General features: G+C 45.3%; 1 protein-coding gene across 15 annotated transcripts in view; it reads left to right on the forward strand.

The window, feature by feature from the left end:
* The first annotated feature begins 2,393 nt into the window (after positions 1–2,393).
* RBFOX2 (RNA binding fox-1 homolog 2) overlaps positions 2,394–27,309 on the forward strand; it is a 287,040-nt gene continuing 262,124 nt past the window's right edge. For 4 of the 15 annotated variants that reach the window (XM_075068565.1, XM_075068564.1, XM_075068558.1 and 1 more), the window contains exon 1: positions 2,397–2,591. In XM_075068565.1, the coding sequence (XP_074924666.1) occupies positions 2,418–2,591 (174 nt within the window). In that variant the 5' untranslated portion in view covers positions 2,397–2,417. Of the gene's footprint in view, positions 2,592–27,309 lie in introns of all 15 variants that reach the window. The other 11 variants (XM_075068539.1, XM_075068571.1, XM_075068547.1 and 8 more) reach the window with 6 other exon arrangements.

Raw genomic sequence — 27,309 nt, forward strand, 5'->3', positions numbered from 1 at the left:
AGAATTCAAGCTGCATCTACAGTGAATGTTTGGTTGACCTGACTACATTGAACTGGGCATGATATTTTTCATAGCCCCGAGCTATGTACTGTAGCTAGGTTGATTGAAGTTTTAAGTATAGACCAGGCCTAACAGTGCCTTTTTTTTCCAATGTAGCTTGTGTCACATTGGAAAGGGTTTAAGATAAACCAGAAAAAGCCACTCTGAAACTGGCATAAGAGTGTCCACACAGGGAGTTGTGCTGGTATAATTATACTGATTTAAGTGTACTGGTAAAATTATACTAATACAACTGATAAAACTTCCCTGTGTCAACAAGCCTGAAGCAACAGCTAACAGGGTAGGAAAAAATGGTCAGTTTTCAAGATGACAAATGATTAACACTGGTGCATGTTTAGATTTCTTTCTAGGTTCAATGTTGTTTATTATCTGGAAAAGGAGATGAACAGCGAGGTGGCAAACGTTGCAGCTGATATAAAATTATTTATTCATGACTGCCTAGTCAAATTATCTAGTCAAGATAAGAATGGCAAACTCCAGATATACCTAACAAAGACAGGTAAATGGGAGCCCAGTGGTACATTAAATTAAATGTTAAGAAATGCCAGAAGCAGATTTGAAGGAATGATCTGAACTACTCATACACGTGGCTGGGTTTTAAGTCAGCTGTTAAATCACATGGGAAAATGATCTGGTCATTATGAATAGTCAGCAAAAACCTCTTCATAATGTGTTGCAGCAGACAGAAAAACAAGTGAAGTTGTGTCATATAAAGAACAGGCCTGGAAACATTTTAATTAGGGCTGTCAAATAATTAAAAGAATAATCACAATTAATTGTGAGATTAAAAAACTCACGATTAATCACAGTTTTAATCACACAATTAAACAATAATAGAATACCAATTTAAATATTTTTGGGTTTTTTTTTTTTACATTTTCAAATATATTGATTGATTTCAGGTGACATTGTAAATAAGACGTGGACAGCATTATCTCCTGTAAATATAAACAAACTTGTCTTAGCGATTGGTTGAACAAGCAGTTGGACTGAGTGGACTTGTAGGCTCTGCAGTTTTACATTGTTTTATTTTTGAGTGCAGTTATGTAAAAATATTTCTGCATTTGTAAGTTGTACTTTCACGATAAAGTGATTGCACTCCAATACCTATATGAGGTGAATTGAAAAATCCTATTTTTTGTTTAGCATTTTGCTATGTAAATATTTATAATAAAACCAATATAAAGTGGGCACTATACACTTTGTATTCTGTGTTGTGACTGAGATCCATAGATTTAAAAAATGTAGAAAAACCTCAAAATATTTATAATACATTTAAATTGGTATTTTATTAACAAGGTGATTAAAACTATGATTACTTGCAATTTTTAAAACTAGTTCATTTGTTTTGTTATTTGCTTCATTTACCTGTAGCCAATTGACAGCCCTAATGTTCATGCCATTATGTAAGTTGAGAGTTTGCCCTCACCTAGAACAGTGTATTCACTTTTGGTCACCATATCTCAAAAAAGATGTAGCAGAAATGGAGATATTTCTGAGCCAGTCACTGAAAATGAGTAGAGAGTTGGACAGATTTATGACAGACCGAAAAGATTGGGAGTGTGCAGTCCACCTCTGGGCCAGGCCAAAGATACACATATCAGTGTACAGCAAGTTACGCAGATGAGGTGGCGCCTGTCTCTCATAACCTGAGAACACGCAGCCCTGCCAGGAAGTTAAAAGGCACCACACGCTGAAAACTACCACGGGGCAGCTAAGCCAGGCACGGATCCCACCGCCCCAGGGCTCACGAGCTGAGTGGGGTTCAAGGATCATTACACAAAGCAGCGGCGGGCGTCCCTGTGCTGGACGCTGAGCCAGCCACCCTGCTGGGGCAGGGAAGACCCCGCCCCTGGGGACAGAGCTGCCACGGTCTCCTACTGCCCCGCCCCGCTCTCCGAGCACCCAGGCTCCACCTACCCTCTGCTTTGCGTGTGGCCCCGCCCCTCCCCATGCCCGAAGGTTGCCTAAGCCCCGCCCCTCCCCATGCCCGAAAGTTGCCTAAGCCCCGCCCCTCCCCTCCCCATGCCCGAAGGTTGTCGAGCGGGGGTCGTGCCGCCTCGGCTCCCGAGCTGGCGTTTCCGGAGATAGCCGAGGGGCTCCGGGCCCTCCCCGGCTGCTGCTCCCGCCGCCGCCTCCTCCCCCGTGGCCGGCCCGAGTCAGTGCCCGACTAGCTCGGCGGAGCGGCTGCTGCGGGGCGGATTCTGCAGCTCCTGAGCCCGCTCCCTGACCCTTGCCCCGGCTGTGCCGGGCCCGCAGCCCCACCGGGCTATCGTGCCGAGCGGGGACCCTAGCGCCAGTGTGCGGCTGCGGCGGCTCCCCCAGGGGACGCGGGGCGGCCGGGGGGTCCGGCTCGGATGGCGGAGGGGACCCAGCAGCAGCAACAGCTTCTCCCCGGCGGCGGAGCCCCCCGGGGCGTGAAGCGGGAGCCGGAGCTGGAGCAGCCCATGCCCGGAGGGGACGGCGCCGAGACCGGCCACAGCAAGCGGCTGAGGACAGAGGCGGAGGCGGGCGGAGGCGGCGGCATGCAGGTAGCGGGGCCCCGGGCCGAGCGGGCAGGCTGCGCTGGGGGGACGGCAGGCGGGGCCGGAGCCGGAGAGGGGGTCGGTGCAGGCTCGGGGGGCTCCCGCCAGCTGCGGGACACGTAGCTGGGTTGTGTGGGTCAGCGAGACCCTTGCATCGGAGGAGCGGCGGGATCGGGAGCTGATCCTCTGGGGGCACCTGGCCTGGCCGATGACCGCGGGGAGCGGCTCGGGAGAGCTGGGGGGAAGGAGCCGGCCCGGTGGGCTGCCGGAAGGAGGAGGCTGGTGCTGGAGGAGCCTGGCGCTGACCTGGGTAGGGATGGGACACTTTCCGGAGCCGGGGGGCACGGGCTGGCCCAGGGCAGGTAGGGGAATGAGATTGGAGGGGGATGTGGAGTTGATTTGGGTCGTGGGTCCATTCCCCACCAGCAGCTTCATGGTCCCTGCAGCAGAAATGAAGCCAGTTTCCCGAGAGGTGTTTTCGCCCTTCCTTGTCCAGTGCCGAACATAATCCAAAAAGTTACTGTTTCTGATGGAGAATACAGTGCTGATTCTGGAGAGTGGCCCTAAGGATATCAGTGTTTCGATTAAAGGCACACTTAGTTTTCAAACTGTTATTTTTACTAGCACTCTCTTAAATAACGGAGCTTATTTTTTTTAATTCCTTTAAAAACAAATTTATACAGGTTTTTGTTTGGTTGTTTCCCCCTGTTCTATTGATGTTTGTAAGGGTCTTCTGAACAACGAAGAAACTGATGGGCTATATGAGAGAAATTGTGAAACTGACCACATGCAAAGTGACTTCAAATGCACAATGTAAACAAACTGGATAAAAATCGAGACGTATTTTGTTAATCTAGTTGTTAATAGTTATTTGAGGTATTATTTATAACAAGAAAATGTATAGGGTTTTCAAACCTGATATTTTCAAGTTGATGTCTTTTACTGTTCCATATGCCTATGTATTTAAAAAAAATTAACACAACCTTAAAAATACACCATTCCATCTTATAGTTTTGATTTTTAACTACTGACTTTTCTGATGTTAAATGTGTAGTAATATCTAAAACTTTAAAGGCTGTTGTAGAATTGTTGGTATCCAATGTGGGGACTGCCCTCCTTTAACATATTTTCTTTTGCCAAATCACTGTCTGTTGCACTGAGTCACTGAATGCCTGTTTCTATCTTGGGTGCCTCAGATTGGTGACAGCTGCTTATTGTGGACTTCATTTACTACTTTTGTTGTTGTTGCTGTTTCTTCTGCTTTTTCCAGTTTTTAATGAATGGGAGAATATAGAAAATAAGAGTTCTGTGCTAGTTTACAGGGTGGGGAAAGGCGTCTTGGGGTTGGAGTATTCAGTGTATGGAGCAGAGGTGTCTTGGGTAACATGAGGGAGCAAGGAGGATCTCATCTGTAATCTTAGAGCCTGCTCTCCCATAGATATAGATGGGCATGAGTTTATGAATTTACATGGGTACGTCATCACAATGTACTGTTTTAATTTATCAAGGGTGTGTTTCTTCCGGGGACAGTCTTGTTTCTCTTCTTCACTGGGCCTTTCATTCCCGCACGGCTGGATATTTCCCTCTGGTTGTAGCTTCTGTGTACTGTATCACAGTCTGTGTAATGGCAGCTCTGCCCTGGGAGATGCTATCGTTGGGAGTGGCAAAGGCAAATGGTTCGGCCATTGTGCATGTGTGTTTCTAATAATCAATGACACTTAGCCAGATCTTGCTCTTGTGTGTTTGTAAATAATGTCTGATTGGAGATGCAGCTGATTATTAGAGTTTGAAGGCAGACATGTCAGCACACGAAAGAGTCTTCTGTCTTCCTGCCCCTGTATGTTTTGATTATCATTAATGAAATGTTCTCTCCTTTTTCAGATGCATTTGTTTGAAGTGTTTTTATTTTTATTTTCTCTCTGGAGATATTTTACACAGTGTGTTCCCGCTAGAGAAGTAAGCGGGTGGTCTCAGTGCTTCTTGCTGCCGTTTTTTGCACTGGATGTGTTGGAGCTCTTTGAAAACAACGCAATTTATTCATCATATTTTTTCTGCTTGGGTTTGTGGTTTTCGTTAATAGTCTCTGAAGGGAGATTTGTGTCACATTTAGCATGTTTCTCTCCTGACCCCTTCCCAAGTGCCAATACAATTTTTCTTCACTTTTATATTCTGGTTATTTCCAGATTGGATGCTGGAGGCTTTTTTTTAGCTACCTTTCAGCAGAAAGTATTTCTTTGGAGATCTCCTGTGTGTCTGGCCCTTCCTGGTTATCTCTCTGTGTCTCGTCACACTCAACCCCCATTTTCCCACATATCCCTCCTTTCTCACACCATTATATCAACTGAACTTGATTTGGAACATCACACATTCAATTTGTAATGCCCCCTGCTCCTCCAGGGACTGCCAGGAAGCACACGCTTCCCTCTTCATCCCTGGTTGCAATGATATTTTCCCTAGTATAGAGGCCTTGAAGTGTGAAGACTGCGTGAGTGCACTGGAAAAGCTGCTGAGAATAGAAGGGAACCTTGTATATTGCATCTAGCTTAATAATTATGCATGAATACATGAACAGTCTGATATGAACTTCTTCCAGCTTTTAGGAGTTGAAAGCCAGGACATATGTCGTTGTTCTTATGTACGCATGTCATAAACAGATGGTTAAGGGTTAATGTCTCTCTTTCCTGTAAAGGGTTAAGAAGCTCAGTAAACCTGGCTGACACCAGACCAGAGGACCAATAAGGGCACAAGATACTTTCAAATCTTGCTGGAGGGAAGTCTTTGTTTGTGCTTTTTGTTTGGTTCGTCATTCGCTCTTGGGGCTAAGAGGGACCAGATGTACACTCAGGCTTTTCCAATCTTTCTGAGTCAGTCTTTCATGTTTCAAAATTGTAAGTAATAGCCAGGCAAGGCGGATTAGTCTTGTTTGTTTTCTTAACTTGTAAATGTGTCTTTTTGCTGGAAGGATTTTTACCTCTGTTTGTTGTAACTTTGAATCTAAGGCTGGGGCTGGGGGTCTCTCTAGTCTATATGAATTTGAGTACCCTGTAAAGCATTTTCCATCCTGATTTTACAGAGATGATTTTTACCTTTTCTTTCTTTAATTAAAAGCTTTCTTTTTAAGAACCTGACTGATTTTTCCTTGTTTTAAAATCCGAGGGATTGAGTCTGAACTCACCAGGGATTGGTGGAGGGAAAGGAGGAGGGATGGTTAATCCTCTTTGTTTTAAGATCCAAGGAGTTTGGATCTGTGTGAAGCCTCTCAAGGCAACCCAGGAGGGGAAAGTCTGGGGGGAAAGGAGGGGGATGGTTAATTTCTCCTTGTTTTAAGACCCAAGGGTTTGGGTCTGGGTTCCCCAGGGAAGGTTTTGGGGGAACAGAAAGTGTGCCAGACACTAAATTCTGGCTGGTGGCAGCGTACCAGATTAAGCTAGTAATTAAGCTTAGAAGTGTTCATGCAGGTCCCCCACTTCTTGTACTCTAAAGTTCAAAGTGGGGAAAAAACCTTGACATGGTGAGCAGTGTTGGGATTTTTAGGAACAAAAGCCAGTAGGATTTTTTTCTCTCCTTTCTAGCTGCTTGGAAAGCAGCCTGAGGGCAGAGGTGTTAAGTTTTTAACAAGGGTCTTTGTTAAAGGAGGCTTCAAGCTGTGAGCCAGCAGACAGCCAGCAAAAGGCATTTACAAGTTGAATTGTTTTCTTTCTTTCTACCTCTCGGGTATAGCTAGTTAGAAAATCTCTGTTAACCAAGCAGCCTGAGCTGAAGCATCCCAGTCAGGTAAGCTGCAGAGGGGTAGTGTGGCCAGCACAAGAAAGCAGAAAAATGAGCACCTAAGGAAAAGCAGTTAAACAGAAATGGCTAGGCTGGATGCAGAAGAGAAAGCCAAAGAGGCTGACCACAGAGGAGAAAACTAGAGATAAAGAAAAAGAGATGGAGATGAAAGAAAGAAAGAAAGAAAGAGGCTGCCACAAGAGAGAGATGGAGATGAACAAAAAGAGGGCTTTGGAGCTCCAGAGGGAGGCCCACCAGCAGGCCCTGGAATTAGAAAAGGCTAAGCAGGATGGAACAGCCAACCTAACAACCCTTCTCCAGGTACTGTTCCCATCCAGGAAATTCCCCACCTACAAGGCAGGTGATGATACTGAGGCCTTCTTAGAAAATTTTGAAAGGACCTGCCATGGGTACAACATCTCTACAGACCAGTACATGATAGAGCTGAGGCCACAGCTCAGTGGACCCTTAGCAGAGGTGGCGGCTGAAATGCCTAAGGAACACATGAACGATTATGAACTTTTTTCAAACCAAGGCCAGAATCAGAATGGGGCTAACACCTGAGCATGCCCGTCGGCGGTTCAGAGCCCTAAGGTGGAAACCAGATGTGTCATTTACCCGACACGCCTACCACATTGGAAAGAATTGGAATGCCTGGATATCAGGAGCAAATGTTAACTCTCTGGAAGAGCTGTCCTTCCTAATGCAAATGGAACAGTTCTTAGAGGGTGTTTCTGAGGAAATAGAAAGATACATCCTAGATGGGAAACCCAAAACTGTAACCGAGGCGGGGGAGACTGGAGCCAGAGGGGTGGAAGTGGCAGAAGAGAAAAAAGTTACTAGCAAGGGGAGCGAATATCACAGGGGGCAAACCGAAAATAAAACCTATCACCGAGGGCAACCCAAGACCCCACCTACAACCCAAGGGAAGCCCCAGACACCCTATTGTCCCACCTCGGCCCAGTGACCAGTCAGCTGGGCGATGTTTTAAATGTAATGAACTGGAACACACAAAGGCCAACTGCCCCAAGAACCGCAACTGAGTAGAGTTCATTACACCACCATCACACCACAGATCCCCAGGCCCAGATGCCTCTCAAATACCCTCGGAGCGAAGGGAAACCTTGAGAGTGGGCTGAAAGAAGGTTATTGCGTGGAGAGACATGGAGGCACAAGTGTCAGCTATCCACCAATCCTTAGTGGACCCCAAATTCATCAACCCACAGGCCCAAGTGACAATTTACCCATTCATGTCAAAATCTGTAAACTTGCCAACAGCTGAACTGCCTGTCCAGTACAAGGGCTGGTCAGGAATGTGGACTTTTGCAGTCTATGACAATTATCCATCCCCATGCTACTGGGGGAAGACTTGGCCAACCAGGTGAAGATGGCCAAGAGGGTGGGAATGATTACATGCAGGCAAGCCTCAAAACCCATCCCTGTTCCTGAGCCGTCCACAAGGGCTCCTGTGTTATCAGAGACACAGAAAGAGGTGGTGGACCCGGATCCCCTGCCAACAACTGCAACAGCTATAGTGCATCCAGTCACAGAACCGGAACTGGAAAAACAACCAGCAGCAGAATGTTGCCAGCACTGACGCCAGCGTTAGCAAACCCATCTCCAATCCCAGCGCCAGAGGGCACCAGCGGGCCTGAACTGGCAGAAGCAGGAGACAACTCTACCTAAGAGGCTCAGCCAGAGCCTGAAATATCGTATAGTGCACCAGCGGAAAGCGGTTCACCATCAATGGAAACAACCCCATCACCTACATCGCTTCCAGAGGGACCAAGCCCAAGTCCACAGTATAATGAGGAACTGGTGTCTCCAGCCTCAAGGGAACAGTTCCAGGCTGAGCAGGAAGCAGATGACAGCCTTCAGAAAGCTTGGGTGGTGGCTTGGAGCACCCCACCGCCTCTCAGCTCTTCTAACCGATCCCGGTTTGTTATAGAACAAGGACTTTTATACAAAGAGACTCTTTCTGGTGGACACCAGGAAGACTGGCATCCTCAAAAGCAGTTGGTAGTTCCAACTAAGTACCGGGGAAAGCTCTTAAGCTTAGCCCATGATCATCCCAGTGGCCATTCTGGGGTGAACAGACCCAAAGACAGTATTTGGGGAAGTCCTTCCACTGGGAGGGGAATGGGCAAGGACGTTGCTAATTATGTCCAGTCTTGTGAGGTGTGCCAACGAGAGTGGGAAAGCCCCAAGACCAGGTCAAAGCCCCTCTCCAGCCACTCCCCAAATTGAGGTCCCATTTCAGCGAGTAGCTGTGGATATTCTGGGTCCTTTCCAAAAAAGACCCCCAGAGGAAAGCAGTACATACTGACTTTCGTGGATTTTGCTACCCGATGGCCGGAAGCAGTAGCTCTAAGCAACACCAGGGCTAAAACTGTGTGCCAGGCCTTGACAAACAGACATTTTTGCCAGGGTAGGTTGGCCCTCCGACATCCTTACAGATTCAGGAACTAATTTCCTGGCAGGACCATGAAAAATCTGTGGGAGCTCATGGGGTGAATCACTTGGTTGCCACCCCTTACCACCATCAAACCAATGGCCTGGTGGAGAGTTTAATGGAACTTTGGGCCATGATACGCCAAGTAAATGAACACTTCCAATGATTGGGACTAGTGTGTTGCAGCAGTTGCTTTTTGCCTACAGGGCTGTACCACATCCCAGTTTTAGGGTTTTCACCATTTCGAACTTGTGTATGGCCACGAGGTTAAGGGGCCATTACAGTTGGTGAAGCAGCAGCAATGGGAGGGTTTACGCCCTTCTCAGGAACTAACATTCTAGACTTTGTAAGCAACAACTACAAAGCACCCTCCGACACTCTTTAGCCCTTGCTAAAGAAAACCTAAAGGATGCCAGGAAGAGCAAAAGCCTGGTATGATAAACATACCAGAGAGCGTTCCTTCAAAGTTATTCCCCATCTGAACCTTAGTGTCCAAAAGATGGGGTACCAGCATGAATTCCTCTAAGCAGATTACAGCAGGAGTACTTGTAGCGCTGCCACCATCAAGGGAACAGGAATTCCAGTGCCTGGTATTTTCTCTGGTCCCCCCAAAACCTTGCCCGGGGAACCCCAAGACCCAGACCCTCTGGATCTTACAACACAAGGAAAGAAAAAACCCTTTCCCCAGTTGCCTCTCCCAGGCTTCCCCTCCCTGGTACCCTGGAAGATCACTGTGATTCAAACTCCTTGAATCTTAAACAGAGAGAAAATTCACCTTCCCCCCCTCCTTCTCTCTTCCATTTGCTATCATCCCAGACTCTCCCTGAGAGAGAAAGTAATCCTAACACAGAGAAAATTACCTTCTCTCTCCCCCTTCCCTCCTTTCCCCACCAATTCCCTGGTGATCCAGACCCAGTCCCCTGGGGTCTCACCCAGAATAAAAAAACAATCAGGTTCTTAAACAAGAAAAGCTTTTAATTAAAGAGAGAAAAACAGTAAAAATTATCTTTGTAAATTTAAGATGGATTAGGTACAGGGTTTTTCAGCTATAGACACTGGGAATACCCTCCCAGCCTAAGTATACAAGTACAAATTAAAATCCTTTCAGCAAAAACAAATTTGAACTCCTTCCAGCCAAATACACAATTAAACTCCTTCCAGCCAAATGCACATTTGCAAATAAAGAAAACAAACAAGCCTAACTCGCCTTATTACCTAGTACTCACTATTTTGAACTTATAAGCCTGTAAGGAGAGATTGGAGAGAAACCTGGTTGCACGTCTGGTCACTCTCAGAACCCAGAGAGAACAACAACCAAAAACTAACAGCACACACACAAAACTTCCCTCCCTCAAGATTTGAAAGTATCCTGTCCCCTGATTGGTCCTCTGGTCAGGTGACAGCCAGGCTTACTGAACTTGTTAACCCTTTACAGTAAAAGACCTATAAAGTACTTCTGTTCTTTAACTCCTACTATCTGTTTAGCCCTTGCTAAAGAAAACTTAAAGGTTTGTCAGTTTACAGCCCAGGCAAAGATGGCTGAGTGGCCTGAAGGTGTCTACTACGAAGGAAAAAGTGACGGTGGCAGGAAGAGGTGAACCTCTCCACAACCTTGGAACGTCAACAGGGCAAAGATGGAAGCGTCAAGAAGCTGGCACTAGCTTCACCCATTGTTCTTCAGCACCCCAGGACGGACTGAACAGGCATACCACTCCATTGACACAGGTAATTCTTCCACCCAACCCTTCAAGACTTACCCTTGTCCCGGATCTCCAGGGGAGCTGGAAGGTTTGTCATTGTCCCAGGAAAGGGAGCTGAGTGGCCTGAAGATGACTCTACTACGAAGGAAATGCAGTGACCGGTGGCGTGGAAGAGGTGACTGCTCCAAACAGACCTGCACCTCTGCAGCGGCAACAGATCAAGGAGCTGTGCACTAGCTTCGCCCCATTCTTCTCAGCACCCCAGGACTGACTGAACGGGCATACCACTCCATTGACACAGGTAATGCTCACCCAATTAGAACCCCCCTACCAGGTGTCTCCTCATGCCCAAGCTGCTATAGAACGGGAGATCCAAAACATGCTACAGATGGGGGGTATAATCTGCCCCTCTACAGTGCATGGGCATCTCCAGTGGTTCTAGTACCCAAACCAGATGGGGAAATACGCTTTTGCGTGGACTACCGTAAGCTAAATGCTGTAACTCGTCCCGACAACTATCCAATGCCACGCACGATGAGCTATTGGAGAAATTGGGACGTGCCCAGTTCATCTCTACAATAGACTTAACCAAGGGGTACTGGCAAGTACCGCTAGATGAAACCCGCCAAAGAAAGGTCAGCCTTCATCACCCATGCAGGGGTGTATGAATTTAATGTGCTTCCTTTCGGGCTGCGAAATGCACCTGCCACTTCCAAAGACTTGTAGATGGTCTCCTAGCAGGATTGGGAGAATATGCAGTTGCCTACCTCGATGATGTGGCCATTTTTTCTGATTCATGGGCAGAACACCTAGAACACCTGGAAAAAGTCTTTGAGCGCATCAGGCAGGCAGGACTAACTGTTAAGGCTAAAAAGTGTCAAATAGGCCAAAACAGAGTGACTTACCTTGGACACCAGGTGGGTCAAGGAACAATAAACCCCCTACAGGCCAAGGTGGATGCTATCCAAAAGTGGCCTGTCCCAAAGTCAAAGAAACAGGTCCAATCCTTCTTAGGCTTGGCCGGGTATTACAGGCGATTTGTACCACACTACAGCCAAATCGCTGCCCACTAACAGACCTGACCAAAAAGACCCAGCCAAATGCAGTTAAGTGGACTGATGAGTGTCAGAAGCCTTTACCCAGCTTAAGGCGACACTCATGTCTGACCCTGTGCTAAGGGCCCCAGACTTTGACAAACCATTCCTAGTAACCACAGATGCATCTGAGCGTGGTGTAGGAGCAGTTTTAATGCAGAAGGACCGGATCAAAACTTCCATCCTGTCGTGTTTCTCAGCAAGAAACTGTCTGAGAGGGAAAGCCACTGGTCAATCAGTGAAAAAGAATGCTACGCCATTTGTGTATGCCCTGGAAAAGCTACGCCCATACGTTTGGGGACGGCGTTTCCAGCTACAAACCGACCATGCTGCGCTAAAGTGGCTTCATACTGCCAAGGGAAACAACAAAAAACTGCTTGATGGAGTTTAGCTCTCCAAGATTTTGATTTTGAAAATTCAACACATTTCAGGAGCTTCTAACAAAGTAGCTGATGCACTCTCTCCCGTGAAAGTTTCCCAGAATCAACTGGTTAAAAATTGTCCTTAAAATGTGAAAAGTCTTGTAGTTTACATAATTAGTAGTATATGTAAAGGTGCATGTGTTTTATTAATCTGTTTATTCTAAAGTTCTAGGAAGAAATCACCGCCAGTGTGGTTCCACACTGTCTGAGATTTGGGGGGCGTGTCATAAACAGATGGTTAAGGGTTAATGTCTCTTTTACCTGTAAAGGGTTAAGAAGCTCAGTAAACCTGGCTGACACCTGACCAGAGGACCAATAGGGGACAAGATACTTTCAAATCTTGGTGGAGGGAAGTCTTTGTTTGTGCTTTTTTTTGTTCGTTGTTTGTGTTCGCTCTGGGACTAAGAGGGACGGGACATACATCCAGGTTTCCAAATCTTTCTGAATCAGTCTTTTGTGTTTCAAAATTGTAAGTAATAGCCAGGCAAGGCGGATTAGTCTTGTTTGTTTTCTTAACTTGTAAATGTGTCTTTTTGCTGGAAGGATTTTTACCTCTGTGTGCTGTAACTTTGAATCCAAGTCTGGGGCGGGGGGTCCCTCTAGTCTATATGAATCTGAATACCCTGTAAAGCATTTTCCATCCTGATTTTACAGAGATGATTTTTACCTTTTCTTTCTTTAATTTAAAAGCTTTCTTTTTAAGAACCTGACTGATTTTTCCTTGTTTTAAAATCCAAGGGATTGAGTCTGAACTCACCAGGGATTGGTGGAGGGAAAGGAGGAGGGATGGTTAATTTTTCTTCTTGTTTTAAGACCCCAGGGGTTTGGGTCTGGGTTCCCCAGGGAAGGTTTTGGGGGAACAGAAAGTGTGCCAGACACTAAATTCTGGCTGGTTACAGCGTACCAGATTTAAGCTAATAATTAAGCTTAAAAGTGATCATGCAGGTCCCCACCTTTTGTACCCGTAAGTTCAAAGTGGGGGAAAAAACCTTGACAACACACATGAGATGCACTGGTTTGGTTAAATAATGGTGGCTAATTTGGTTTACAGTTAGTTTACCAATGTGTTTGTTCACACAGGCGTTTGCTCTGATTTAACTAAATTAAATAAACTTGGGTTTTAAATTGAACTAGTGCAACTTTTGCCTAGAAAATGGCCCACCTAAATTTGGGCAGGGAGTGTATTTTTGATGTGTGTTTGAGTGTACAGTGCCTATTGTAATAGGACCCTATTCCATGATTGAGGCCTTTAAGTGCTACCACAATACAAATATTAAATAAAATATATGAATGTTTTCCATATAGGTAATGTAGGCAGACATTCAATTCTAGCAACACAGGGAAAAAATTACAATAAAATTCCTCTTGATCTGAAGTTTCACATGATTATTTTTAGGCCAGAGGAGAGTGGTTTGTTTATTTTTTTGGAAGGTTTTTTTGGTGGTTGGGAGCAGGCCAGTGGAAAATTTGAGGCTAATCTGACAAGTAATTTTTGAGTTATTGTTTTGAGAAAAATTGATGGTTCCTAATGTTTCGGAAATTTATCCTTATAACTACAATGCCTTGATGTAAAAATTTAATACTTGATTTTCTGTCATGAGAAGAGTGCCCAAACACTTTTAACTTTTGAAGTCACTAATTTTTTAGCAAATCCTCCATGTATAAGTGAGGCATGATGCTTGCAGAAGTTATGAATTGTGAATTGCACATATATAGGATCTGTAAGTATCGGAGGTTTTATGGATGCTAGAAATAATGTGAAACCACTGACCTTAGGTTGTGACTCCTTCAGGTCTTTTACAGTCTCTAGTTACTATTCCAGAGGTCCTAACCGTTGTAGCTGCTGTTTTCAGAACGTTGAGACTGTGCCTGTAGATCTTGTAAAGGTTGTGAAGGGGTCCTGAACTGCCATATCTATCACAATTTTCTTTGTTAAAGCATTACATTTTAATGTCACCATTAGTCAGAGAGTGAATCGGAATAAGGAAGAAGAGCGTAATGTTATAATAAATCAACTCCCAATTACTGAAAAATCATAACTCTTCCATAAACCTAATGATGCTTTTTTGTCTGTATATACAGAATTGAAAAACTAGGTCACAAAGAGAGACTCAAGATAGTAACTGGATATTGAGAGGCTACTGCCGGGGACAAAGTGTGCATTAGGTGCTAATGTAACCCCTAAGTATATCGAGTTTCTTATTCTTCACTCTCTGTCAGCCTTGGCACTAGCAGACAGCTTACACAGTTAGGGTTTCATTATTTAATCCATCTCTGATCAGCCTGGATAAGCCCTGTTTGGTCAGTGCTGATCTTGTTAGTAGGGTGGTGTAAAGCCACTTGAGCTGGGATTGGGACAAATCGGATCATAGCTGTTACTGAATCTGGGACATATTTCTGTTAATCAGGCTGTGGGAGGGGGAAAGAATTAGCCTCAGCAGAAGGTCCAACATAAGCTACTTCTGTCTCCCTGTCGCCTGTAAGTGGCTAATCTGCTGTACTGGGCCAGTAATGTGTCCTGGGAGGGCTTGGATGTGTTTGCAAACTTTTTAAACAGAGTCCCAAGTGCATTGTTGCTTCATCTGTTAACCATTTAAATACTGCGGTGTAAGAATGTAACTTTCTTTTTCTGGGGGTTTTGCTGTTCCGAAGAAGTGATTCATTGGTTCACTTGAGCACCAGTCCCTCTGCTTGATCCATTACTTCTCCAAGAGGTTGCCTGTTGTTCTAATCAAAGGAAGAGTGCCACTGAGACAAGCACATCTTTTTTTTTTTTTTTTGTGCTGGGTTGGAGGAGACAAATGGGTCATTGAACTGGGAAGTGTGCACTCTTTCTCCTTCTCTTGGAGATGGTTGAGGGGAGAAGAATGGAATTGAAAAACATCATTAGCATGGAAAACATTGAGCTGGACATGTCCTTCCTGCCCTCTTCATTGTGGCCTTAAAGGAATGCCAGCCAAATGAGATGCACAGGTTCTTGGTCACCCCTGGAGAAAATGTCCAAGTGCTTCTCTTCTGATTGGTCTGTGAAGCGGCTGAATTCCTCACCCACACCACCCTTTTTTGTTTTCCACTTAATTTCGGGGTAACTATCTGTCTGAATTTGCCTTGTTTTGTGAATTAAAATACTTTTGCGTCTGTTAGGAACCTGATACTGGTGGTGGTGGAGGTGGTACTATGAACCTGCTAGTAAAATCTGTCTGGAGACTTTATTTTACAGCACATTTCTTTTGGAAACAGCCCATATGGCACCTGCATTCAGTATCTCTGTGAGGCATGTAGAAGGAATTGCCTCTTGTCAGCTATAAATATAACTAGGAATTAATGGATCTTTAAGGTGTGTGCTAAGCAGGCCACTGATGTTTTCAATGCTAATGATGCTTTTTCTCCTTCTTGCCATTCTTGCATCCTCTAACAAGAGGAGCAGATGGTTTAAAGAGAATGCTGTAGAAGGTGCACACTGGGCTTGGGCTTGGACTTCCTTCCGTTTTGTCACCTACTCAGTGGCCAGCTCTGTATGAGGGATATCAGGAATGTAGAATATTCTAAGATAGAACTGAGCTTCGTTTTCTATATTAACCCCTGTCTGAGGCTCAATGAGGGATGTAAAGGGAGTTTAACTTGGAGACTGGGTTTATAGAAGTTTTTGGTTGTGGACAGTCATAGGGGTATAGCTCAGTGGGTTGAGCAATGGCCTGCTGAACCCAGGGTTGTGAGTTCAAACCTTGATGGGGCCACTTAGGGATCTGGGGCAAAATCAGTACTTGGTCCTGCTAGCAAAGGCAGGGGGCTGGACTCAATGACCTTTCAGGTCCCTTCCAGTTCTATGAGATAGGTGTATCTCCATATTAATGCTGATGTGGAGGTGCATAATAAACCATCCTCTGATAATTATTTCTCAGAGGGGTAGCCGTGTTAGTCTGGATCTGTAAAAGCAGCAGAGAATCCTGTGGCACCTCATAGACTAACAGACATTTTGGAGCATGAGCTTTCGTGGGTGAATTATTTCTCTGTTCACTTTTATTCTCTGGGTTTTTTAGAATCTCTATATGGATGTTATAGTTGCCTCATAGGTGAAACCTGGGAAGGTTTTATATTTTCCTTCCCCAAGTTTAAAGGGAGCCTTTGGGAATAGATTGAAGGCTGTGACTGGTAGAGAAGCCGGGAGCTCTTTATAGCTGGCTCTTTCCCTCCTCATTCAGGAAGATAAGAGAGCCCCGGGTAAATCAGACTGATGTGGTAGAACACCAAGAGAGTCTGTCAATATTTCTCTGGATTTTAGAGGTGTGTGTTTAAAAGTGATAGCTGGGATTGCAAGTCTAGAAACCAGAACAAGGTTTGGTTCTTCTCAGGGCTGTTTTCTTTCCATGTATGGTTGGGTGCTCTATGAACAATTATTTTATAGTATTTCCAGTTAGAAACAGCTGGATGTTTGCATTTCACAGAAATTCTGGGATCGTTGTGACCATTTTGAAAACTTTATTGCCTACTTAGCCAATGAGGTTCATAACCAGGGTAGCACAATACAGCCAGAATACCAGCCCTCCAGGCTTCCCCTGTGAGTGGTACTCTGTGTTATTTCCAGTGGTTTCATTTGCAGAATCTCCATTTCACAATACACTTGAGTTCACACTTCAGGTTTCATAGTCGTTGTGGAGAAGGAGGGACTAGTCCAGAGGCAGGCAAACTTTTTGGCATGAGGGCTACATCTGGGAATAGGAATTATATGGTGGGCAGTGAATGCTCACAAATTGGGGTTAATATTAATAGGAGACATACCAATCTCCTAGAACTGGAAGGGACCTTGAAAGGTCATTGAGTCCAGCCCCCAGCCTTCACTAGCAGGACCAATTTTTGCCCCAGATCCCTAAGTGGCCCCCCTCAAGGATTGAACTCACAACCCTGCGTTTAGCAGGCCAATGCTCAAACCACTGAGCTATCCCTCCCCCCATGGGGTATGGTTGGGATATGGGAGGGGGTGTGGGCTCTGGCTGGGGGTGCGGGCTCTGGGGTGTGGCTGGGGATGAGGAGTTTAGGATGCAGGAGGGTGCTCTGGGCTGGGATCGAGGGGTTTGGAGGGTGGAAGGGGGATCAGGGTTGGGGCATAGGGAGAGGCTCAAGGGTGCAGGCTTCAGGCAGTGTTTACCTCAAGCAGCTCCAGAAAGCAGCGGCATGTCCCTTCTCCGTTGGAGGGGGCCATTGGAGTGAGTAGGAGCTGGAGAGGGGTCATGCCGCGGCTTCCACGAGCTGCGTGGAGCAGTCCCCGACCCTGCGCCCCAGCTGGAGTGCCGGAGTGGGGCAAGCCCCAAATCCTGCTCCGCACCAGGAGTTCAAGGGCTGGCTTAAAACGGCTAGCAGGCCAAATCTGGCCTGTGGGCTGTAGTTTGCCCACCCCTGCACTAGTCACTTGAGGATTGTAAGACGCTAGAGTCACATGCTGACTTCCTGCCTTACTCCAATCTCTATCTGTGGCTGTATTTACACTGAGGATTTTCCCATTGTTGGTCTAGCATTATAGTGAAAGCATTAGTGTACATGGGGTGCAGATGACACAGCTGAAAAAATGCAAATACCTAGTATACACTAGTGATTCCACTGTTGCTAGTACTGCAGGGGTCAAACTGGGGCTAGACTAATGCTGGGAGAAGTGCTGAAAATTCTCAGTATAGGCAAGACTCTGTCATTCAATCAGCTGGTGCGTCTGATAAAGTTTGAACTGTCCTGTATAACTGGGTGTAAAAGTTGAGAGCAAAAGGTCTGGGAGGAGATTAGCAGGTGCTTTGGGTGGCATGGCAACCTAATATTTAATTTCCCCATATGAAATATTAATTGACTGCATTTGTGTGTTTGTGTAAAAAGACTCTTCTGAGATATTTCAGCTAAGCGATTAGAGGAGCATCCAGAAGTAAAGTGAGAGAGCCTATTAGAGCTAACCAGTTCCAGTTCACTGAAGCATTCTGTTGATATACATTTTGCAGTGGTATTGAGGTGACTCTGGAGTGTAGCTGTCATGAGATAATCCCACAGTTTAGGGATTAAAGCTACTTGGCTGAGTTTTGGGCCTTAACTCCCTTTGCTCTCCAGTGAATTTCATTTTGACCACAATCACTTATGAATTTAAGAAAAACGCTCTGTATTTTCTCAACACTCCCCCCTCCCCCATATCAGTTTTGCAGTTATACACACATTTCTATACTTATGGCTATGGTGACTCAACCTGTTGCAACCCTTGCTATGCATTGGGCTTTACTTAAAAATGTCTGTCTGATTGTTTTGTAACATGGATTCCCACTTGTGGGCTGTCTCCAAATTTTTAGGCAGGAGCTTGTGAAGGATCTCAGTACCATTGTCATCTGCATTGTCACGCAAACATATGGTACCTAGTGAATGCTACCAAAGTGGCTCTGTTGTTGGACTGGACTGGAATGGGACTGTAGCTATATGGAAAGATATGATGTGCTCAGATGGCGTAATGTTCTGGTAAGGCAGCAGGAGTTGTGGAAGAAGCTCCTAGTTTATTTCGTGAGGAATGGTATCCAGACTTGAACATAGGCCTCCTATAGGGCAGTGCAAAGAAAGCTCTTGCGGCTTCTGCTGGCTCAGTCACTGAGAGACTGGGACCCTATACGCTAGCACCTTGTGGTAATCTGGGGTATGTGGGAACAGGATGTTTCCAGTCCATGTGAGCTAGGAAGTGTTGAGCTCAGACTTCTGCTTGGATGGGTCTCCTCTATGCAGACTAACCACCCCACCCCCACCCTTTGCTAACCGGTATGATTGATTGTGTGTCCCCCTGTTGTCTCTGCCAAAGGAGAATTCTTTGCACAGGATAACTGGATGCTTTCTTCCAGGGATATAGGTTAGATGAGTACTGTTTATTTTCCTTTATGGCTGTGTTGGTTTTGCATGATCATAACTGTTTCCACTGTAATAAAAATACTATTTAGTGCAGAGATGGGATGAACCCGTACTCTTAAAAAGCAGAGGAGGGGAATGATTTTGAAACCTCTCCCTTCCCCTCTATTTGTTGCTAAAATCCTAACAGAGGAGCTAAAGAAATGGTCTTATGTAGCATTTGTGTTGTGGATATCAAATTATCTTCCCTAGAGGCTCTTGAGATTCTGGGATCTGGATCTAGATCAGGCTCCTCCCAGGGCCTGGAATGCATTCTGTTAGCTGAGGCTTTCTGCAAGGCTTGTCCTATTCTGTTATTTTAGAAGAATTTTGCAGACATCTGGGGTAATTGCCACCATCAGGAGTGATGTCCAGGAGTGAAATCCCACCAAGACCTCACTTAAGTCTTATTTTAGTATTGTATATAATAGCAAAAGGCAGTAACTGGGACCACAGGTATATAATTTGTCTGTGGTTGCAGTTTCCTCTCTGACGGGGATGGGAGTGGAGCTTTAGTGTAGAATATGCAGGGCTGGCGCTTCCATTTAAGCGACCTAGGCAGTCGCCTAGGGCACCAGGATTTGGGAGGGCGGCATTTTGCTGCCCTTGGCGGCAATTAGGCGGTGGGGGAGTCCTTCCGCGCTCTGGGTCGTCATAGACAATTCTGTGGCGGGTCCTTCACTCGCTCCGGGACCCGCCACCGAAGTGCCACCCGAAGACCGGGAGCGCAGAAGGACCCCCGCCTTAGGCGCCAAAAACCCTGGCGCCGCTCCTGAGAATATGCTCCATCTACCATACAAAAGCAAAACCAAACTCAAAATTTATCAGAGCGGTGTACTTTCTACATTACTGTAGAGTGCAGAATGTGGGGAATGACAAAGTATGACCTGTCCAAACTATCTTTATTCCACACACTCTGCCTCAGAAAAATCCTCCATATCTTTTGGCACAGAACAATCTCAAACCAAGATCTATTGACACAATGCAGCCAAGAGGATATGAGCACCATCATTGCCAGGAGGCGCTGGAGATGGATTGGCCATGTGCTTCGGATGGAAACTGATTCCATCACCAGAGTAGCAATAAGATGGACACCTGAAGGCAAGCGAAAATGAGGCCGACCGAAAACAACATGGCAAAGACCTGTGAAAGCTGAGCTGAAAAACCTGGGTCGTAGCTGGGGAACCACTGAAAGACTTGCCAGAAACAGACAGGAGTGGAGGAGCTTTGTTGCTGCCCTAAACGCCAGAGGCATAGCAGGAACATGATGATGATGATGACTGTAGACCAGGGATCAGCAACCTTTAGCATGTGACCCGCCAGGGTAAGTCCCGTGGCAGGCTGGGTCGGTTTGTTTATTTGCCACATCCGTAGGTTTGGCCAATCGCAGCTCCCATTGGCCGCGGTTCACTGTGGGGGCTGTGGGAAGTGCCACAGGCCGAGGGATATGTTGGCCGTGGCTTCTTGCAGCCCTCATTGGCCAGTGGGAGCCGCGATCGGCCGAACCTGCAGATGTGGGACGTAAACAAACCGGCCCGGCCTGCAAGGGTGCTTAACCTGGCGTGCTGTGTTCCGAAGGTTGCTGATCCCTGCCATAGACTACTGAGGCTTCAGCACTACACTCTAGATTACTTGCTCTCAATCTTTCCAGACTCCTGTATCCTTGCCAGGAGTCTGATTTGTCTTGTGTACCTCCAAGTTACACCTCACTTACAAACTACTTGTTTACAAAATCAGATATAAAAATATAAAAGTGTTACAGCCGCTATTACTGACAATCTCTCTCGTTGTCGTTTACAATATAATTATAAAATTATTTGGAATATAAATATTGTACTTACATTTCACTGTATAGTACCTAGAGCAGTATAAACAAGTCATTGTATGAAATTTTAGTTTGTACTGACTTTGCTAGTGCTTGTTATGTAGCCTATTGTAAAGGTAGGTAAATATCTAGATGAATTCATGTATCCCCTGGAAGACCTCTAAGTACCCCCAGGGATATGCCTACCCCTGGTTAAGAACCACTGCTCTAGATCAGTCTTATCCCAGAAAAGGTACTGGTGATGGGGTCTCCCGCTCCCAAGTCAGCCTGTGTGTCGATTCTCCGATTTCTTCTGCTGCCTTTTACTTCTGAGTGAAAGCCTCATGCTCTTTGAGCATGAAGGATGTTCCATAGGCACCTCTCCTTTCTTGTGAGTATTGGGGGATTCTCTAGGAAACTCATTCTCTTTGTGTGGCACTTCCCCCAGGATTCTGGGCTCAGAGTGAAGACTTGCTTGTTAACTTTCACTACAAGCACTTGCAGCTTCTGCCCATCCAGTCAGTTTCTAACACAAATGCTAAAACCCCGGGTGATCTGGGATGTTCGAGAACAGTCTATTCCCAGTCCATGTTGTCCAGGAAATGTGGGACTGGAGCTTGAACTTCTTGGGTCTCCTATCTAGAATGCCAGAACTTCCACTAGTTCAGACCTGAAAACTTGTTGGAACTTGAGGAAATCTCCATTAACATAACACACTGGCTCCAGCAGTGAGGGATTGTATGAAGTAAGTAGCAAGATGATGCATTTGTTTTGAAACTGTTGTAATGGAGCATGGATGCATACAAACATGTGTTTATGGCTTGGCTGCTAACTGAATCCCATGAATGTCTTCTTAAAGAAAAACATGATATTGGAACTCTGTCATTGTAATATAGTGTTTTTGTATGCAATATGTTAACAGAAAGTTAAAATGGCAAAGTCAAACACTAAGAAGTTATGAAATGCAAGAATGGAGGTTGCCTGTGCAATCTTAATTCAGCTCCCTTGTGTGTATGCATTATGGTACAGTCTCTAATTACATGATCACATATTATTTGGACAGTGTTCACTGGGGCCACTGAAATCAGTGGGAGATTTGACACTGACTAAAATGGGTGCAGGATCAGATCTTGAATGGGTAGCTATTCAATATTTCTTTTTATTCTCATCATCCATTGTGTGGCCCCATGTATTTATTGCTCACCATCCAAACCCTGCACTGAATACGGAATTATTAATTTCCTCGTGAGCTTTTCTATAGGACTATTCACCGTAGTATCTGAATATTTCACAGATATATATGATCTTATCTTCACAGCAACCCCTGTGCGGTAGGGAAGTATTATCCCCATTTTACAGATGGCAAATTGAGGCACAAAGAGATTATTGTCAAAAGTGTTAACTAAATTTGGGTGTCTGCTTTGGGACATCTAAAGCCTTATTTTTTCAGAGTACTTAGCATTTTTATATGTTCAATGCACAGCTCTAGTCAGCTTCACTTGCAGTTGAGTGTGCTTCTGCAGATCAGAGCCTCTGTGTCTCAAATTGCTCACCTAAAAAATGAGGAACACACAATTAGTGACCACCTGTGAAAAGTTTGGTTTGAGTGACTTGCCCAGCATCCAGGGCCGGTTCCGGGCACCAGCAAAGGAAACAGGTGCTTGGGGCAGCCAGTGGAAAGGGGTGGCATGTCCCTCAGTCCCTCTCTTCCTCTTTGAGCTGTTGCTGAAGTGCCGCCAAGGAGGAAGACAGCGAGCGAAGGACCCGCCACCGAATTGCTGCCGAAAAATGAAGAGGCGCGATCGAGTAGCCGCCGATCGGCTTTATCTCTCCCCCCCCACTCCCCCAGCTTCACCACTTGGAGCGGCAAAAAAGCTGGAGCCGGCCCTGCTAGCATCACACAGAAACTTTGTGTCAGAGGCAGGGGTAGAATCTATTTCTCCAGGGCAGTATTCACACACCTAAACCGCAAAGCCCTCTTTTTTCTTTTCCGCCTGCAGTCCCCTGCCTTATTCACCACTTGCCTTCAACTTCTGCAACAAACTAGAGTCTTGTGGACGCTGGCCTCATTCACATACACAGCCATGATTCATTGTCAGAGCACCTTCCATCCTGCTTCTCTTGGTGCACAGGGATGCTGTGCAAAAAGTAGTATGTGATCATGTAATTAACTATTTTATCATACATATGCATAAGGGGGCTGCTGAATTAAGGTTTCATGGACAACATTAATTCTGGCATTTTCTTAACTTTTGAATTCTTGACTTTATAAAACAGCATTTTTTAATGTAACTTTATAACTTTTTAAAAAAAGATTGAAAAACAATTTCTGTCATGTGGAATATACTGGACCTTCACCATCTCCAATGCTGGGAGCTTTAGATCAGCAGCAAAGACCTCTACAACTTGAGCAAAAGAATAACTAACTGGTAGCCTCTATGTCAGGGGTTGGCAACCTTTCAGAAGTGGAGTGCCGAGTTTTCATTTATTCACTCTAAGGTTTCGCATGCCAGTAATACATTTTAACGTTTTTAGAAGGTCTCTTTCTATAAGTCTATAATATGTAACTAAACTGTTGTTGTACATAAAGTAAATAAGGCTTTCAAAATGTTTAAGAAGCTTCATTTAAAATTAAATTAAAATGCAGAGCCCCCTGGACGAGTGGCCAGGACCCAAGCAGTGTGAGTGCCGCTAAAAATCAGCTCACATGCCGCAGGTTGCCTACCCCTGCTCTGTGTAGACCAGAACCACTAGAGGGGGAGAAGAGAGACAGATTGCAAGTAGGTTTTACAATTATTTGCTCACAGTAGAAGAATGTCAAGGCTCAGGAATCCTGGATCTTGTTTCAGGTTCTGGAATGAATGATCTCTGGTGGTTACAGACCTTTCTGTCCCTGTTCTCTAGCATGTACCAGTTACAGCCTGTGTGTCATTGCCTCTTCTCTGCTTCTCACCCCCTGCAGTTACAGCCAGTTACTTCCTCTTTCTCCTCCTCACTGCCTTGGCACAACATTGAGAAAACAGGAGAGACTCCTCTAGTCTCATTCCCTGGGCCCAGCACCAGAAGTAGTTGTAGGGAGAGTCTTGCTTAGCCCCTACATCCCTGGCCTGCACACTTAATGCAGATGGAATCTTTGGAGAAATTAGTTGCCAAAAGCTAACAAGTGTCTTCTGAACTCAGATTTTCTGGAGGCTTGTAATTTAGCCAAATTTAGATGGATTTTTATGAGATGGCAAAATACACATCCCTGAAACAAGGGCAAACCCCTGCCAAATTTCAAGACTGCTCCAAAGAATGGAGGTTTTACTGCTCAAAGAAGTATATGGATTTTTTTAACATGGACAAAACTACATATTTTCCCCAAACTTAATCCTAGAAAATGATTGAACCATTTTTGCTGAAATTTAAAAATTTCTGAAGCAGACATCTAGTATGGAAAATTTCAGCCTGAATAATTACATTTTGAGAAAGCCATAAACAACTGAAAATAGGATCTTATAATTAGGTTTGGCAGAATATGATATTTTTTTGGGTAATTTTGTTGGATAATATCAATAATCAATAATATCAATGTTTGTTTCTAAGCATTTTATTTATTTTTGTTGATTTTAAATTTTAACAGTTGTGGGAAATTGTGGTGGGTGAGAGATAACGGGGGGTCAGACAATAATTATTTAATGACAGTAGATGTTGAGATTCAAAATGTTAAAGCTTAATATCTATTAACAGAAATTATCAACACGTGTCAGAATATACAAAGTAAATATCCTTAAATCAAACTCTAAGTTCTCAAGCAACATTTTTCTTATTTTGCCAATCTGTAAATTTCAAGTATAATTGATGGGAAATACTGTGTGTGTGTGTGTGTGTACAGTGAAATCAACATTTACTGACCTTTACTGATACAAATCTAATCCTTCCAAGTCTAATTATAATGGAATGTGGTAGGCAACCTTAAAAATAGGCATCCCTACCAACTCTGCCTACAATAATAAATACACACATGAGTGTATAAACTGAGTGTTTTCCTAATGTGTATTCTGCACTTATCCTTTGTCCTCAGGATTAGTTTAAAATAGTCATTATCCTACATCAATTCCCCCTTACCACTTATCTTGAGAAGCCTATTTCTGGATTCCTGTGTTTCTTGAATTCCTGAGCAGAGTTTAGAGGTTCAGACTGTTACTTGGTTTGTCTTTCTATTAGGATATTTTAAGGATTTTAAGGCCCATTCCTGTTTTCTTCCTTTGGGCGAGTGGCTATGGGGCATTGCTGTTGTTGGGGGGCAGTGTGTGAATGCAGACCTTGGTACGGTTTTCTGCGTAAGTGGGCACACAGGGTGTGGTTTTGGTGAGCTTTACAGTTGGACTGTAAATCAGTGAACTTGCTGAAGGGATGTGTTTTAGATCTATGGACAATTCTTAGTTAGGAATCCTTCCCTCTTCCCTGGGTTCTCTTCTAATGCAGGGACTATTCGATCTTGGGGCTAGGGACCTCAGTCTGTGTGCAGGATCTGTTGGGTAAAGCATTACAGCATAGTGTTTTATATAGTTTGTCATTTAATCATGGAGGCAACTATTGCTGTCAAGATACTGCAAAAGAATACAATTAATTGTGAATAGCCTGAATGAGAACTGCTGGTTTATGGGACTGGAGGGCTCATGGGATTAGGAATAGGATATGGTACTTTTCATCTCTTGGTTGCTACTTTCCAGTTGAACACCAGGTCAGGTAGTGTGGCTTGCTCAGGGGATAGAACGCAGACATACCTTGAGGTACCAATTAAGATTAGGCCTAGATTAGTAGTCATTGAAAGTTGTCATTGTCTGATGGCAGTTCAGTCCACTATGTGAAATTACTTGGTAGGGTTTAAAAAGCCACTTGCATGGAGAAGCCTAATCCCTCAGAATTTAAACTTGAATTAAAAAGAGAGTCTCTAGCTACTATGGTTGTGAAGATAACTGACTAAATATGAATCTATACAGTGTGGTCTTCTTGAGTCTGCTGCTAGACACCTCCATTGCTTGTGTTCTTGCTTACAGCTTGCTCATGTAGCAGAATTAAATTAGCAAAACTGGTCAATTCATTGCTGCAGTTGAGAACCCTCTGGGCAGCACTGAATCTGACAATAATTGCATGACACTCATACTGCTGTGGGAAAAGCAGAGGGACAGCAGTAAAAGAAGGCCCCTCTGTAACTGTTCATGAGAGAGGATGATAATCCAAATATGGATGCAGGGGGAAAAGTAGAGTAGAGGAGGTCCTTTGAATTCCTTTTCCTTTATCAGCTCCTAAAGGAGTTGAGGCTTTGGGGCAGGAGAGAGTTCACTCCTCTGTCAGATACCAACTAGCCAGAGGCTGAAGGAGCCTTTGAGCAGGGACAGCCGCACAGTAGGAATCCCAGTACCCTCACTTTTCCTGGCAGGCTTCTTTCTTCTTTTTAGTAGGATTAATCCTCTGTTCAGTAAAATTTTCAACCCCAGTGAGTTGGTCGGTTTGGTTCACTTTCTGGTTAGCCATTGTCGACACTACAAAAACTGTGTGTTCCATTCTGTGCATCCAAAAAAGTGAGCTGTAGCCCACAAAAGCTTAAGCTGAAATAAATTTGTTAGTCTCTAAGGTGTCACAAGTACTCTTGTTCTTATTACAAAAACTGTAACACTTTATATCCCTCTAAGCCAGGGGTGGCCAAACCATGGCTTGTGAGCCACATGCAGTTCTTTTACAGTTAAAGTGTGGCTCATGGCGTACTCCCCCAACAGTCCCTGCCCCCCATTCTCCATCTACTGGACTTTGGGGGTGGGGGAGGGAGAATAGTGCAGGGCTTCTGCCTTGCTGCGGGCTGGTGGGGCTAGGGACTTTTGTTAGAGACAACTGGTGCCTGCTTGGGGGGCGAGGCAATTTAAAGGTTTATCCTCCCCCAACAGCTCGAGTGATGCCCCTACAGGCATTGCCCCCCACTTACCCTTAGTGGTCCCTCCCTGCAACTCCCAGATGTTAGTTCTGTGGGAGAGGCAGCAACAAAAGCAGCAGCTCTCCATGCAGCTCCCAGCTGTTTGCCCTTGCCTCTCCCCATGGCCACAGTTCCCAGCTTCCTGGCTCCAGCAGCTGCCCTGCAGGGAGGGGGCTTGGCGACACCATGTGACTGAGCGGGGCCAGCAAACCCTAGCACAAATGTGTGTGTGTGTGGGGGGGCACATGACCCCATGTGTTGTGTTGTGCCCCCCCATGTATCACCTCTGGCTTCTGCCCAGTGGGGAGGGAGGGCTCGGGACTTCACCCCTGTAGGGTGTGCCTGCTGGAGCTTGGGGCTACAGCAGGAGCAGGACTGAAACCCTGAGCCTGGGCAGGCACCTCCCATGGGGCTGACGCCCTGAGCCCTGGCAGGAACACCCCAGCTCTTGAACTTCTGAAGATTGTTGTATGCAACTCCGAGGCTTAGTAAGTTGGGCCGCCCTGGCTCTATTCTATGGTAGTTGTCTGGCCCCCATTACCATAGTATCAAGCACCTCACGTTCTTGATGTATTTATCCCAGGGGTGGGCAAACTATGGCCCGCGGGTCAGATCTGGCCCGCGGGTCAGATCTGGC

Source organism: Chelonoidis abingdonii, chromosome 1 (assembly GCF_003597395.2).
Source record: "Chelonoidis abingdonii isolate Lonesome George chromosome 1, CheloAbing_2.0, whole genome shotgun sequence".
Classification (NCBI taxonomy): domain Eukaryota; kingdom Metazoa; phylum Chordata; order Testudines; family Testudinidae; genus Chelonoidis; species Chelonoidis abingdonii.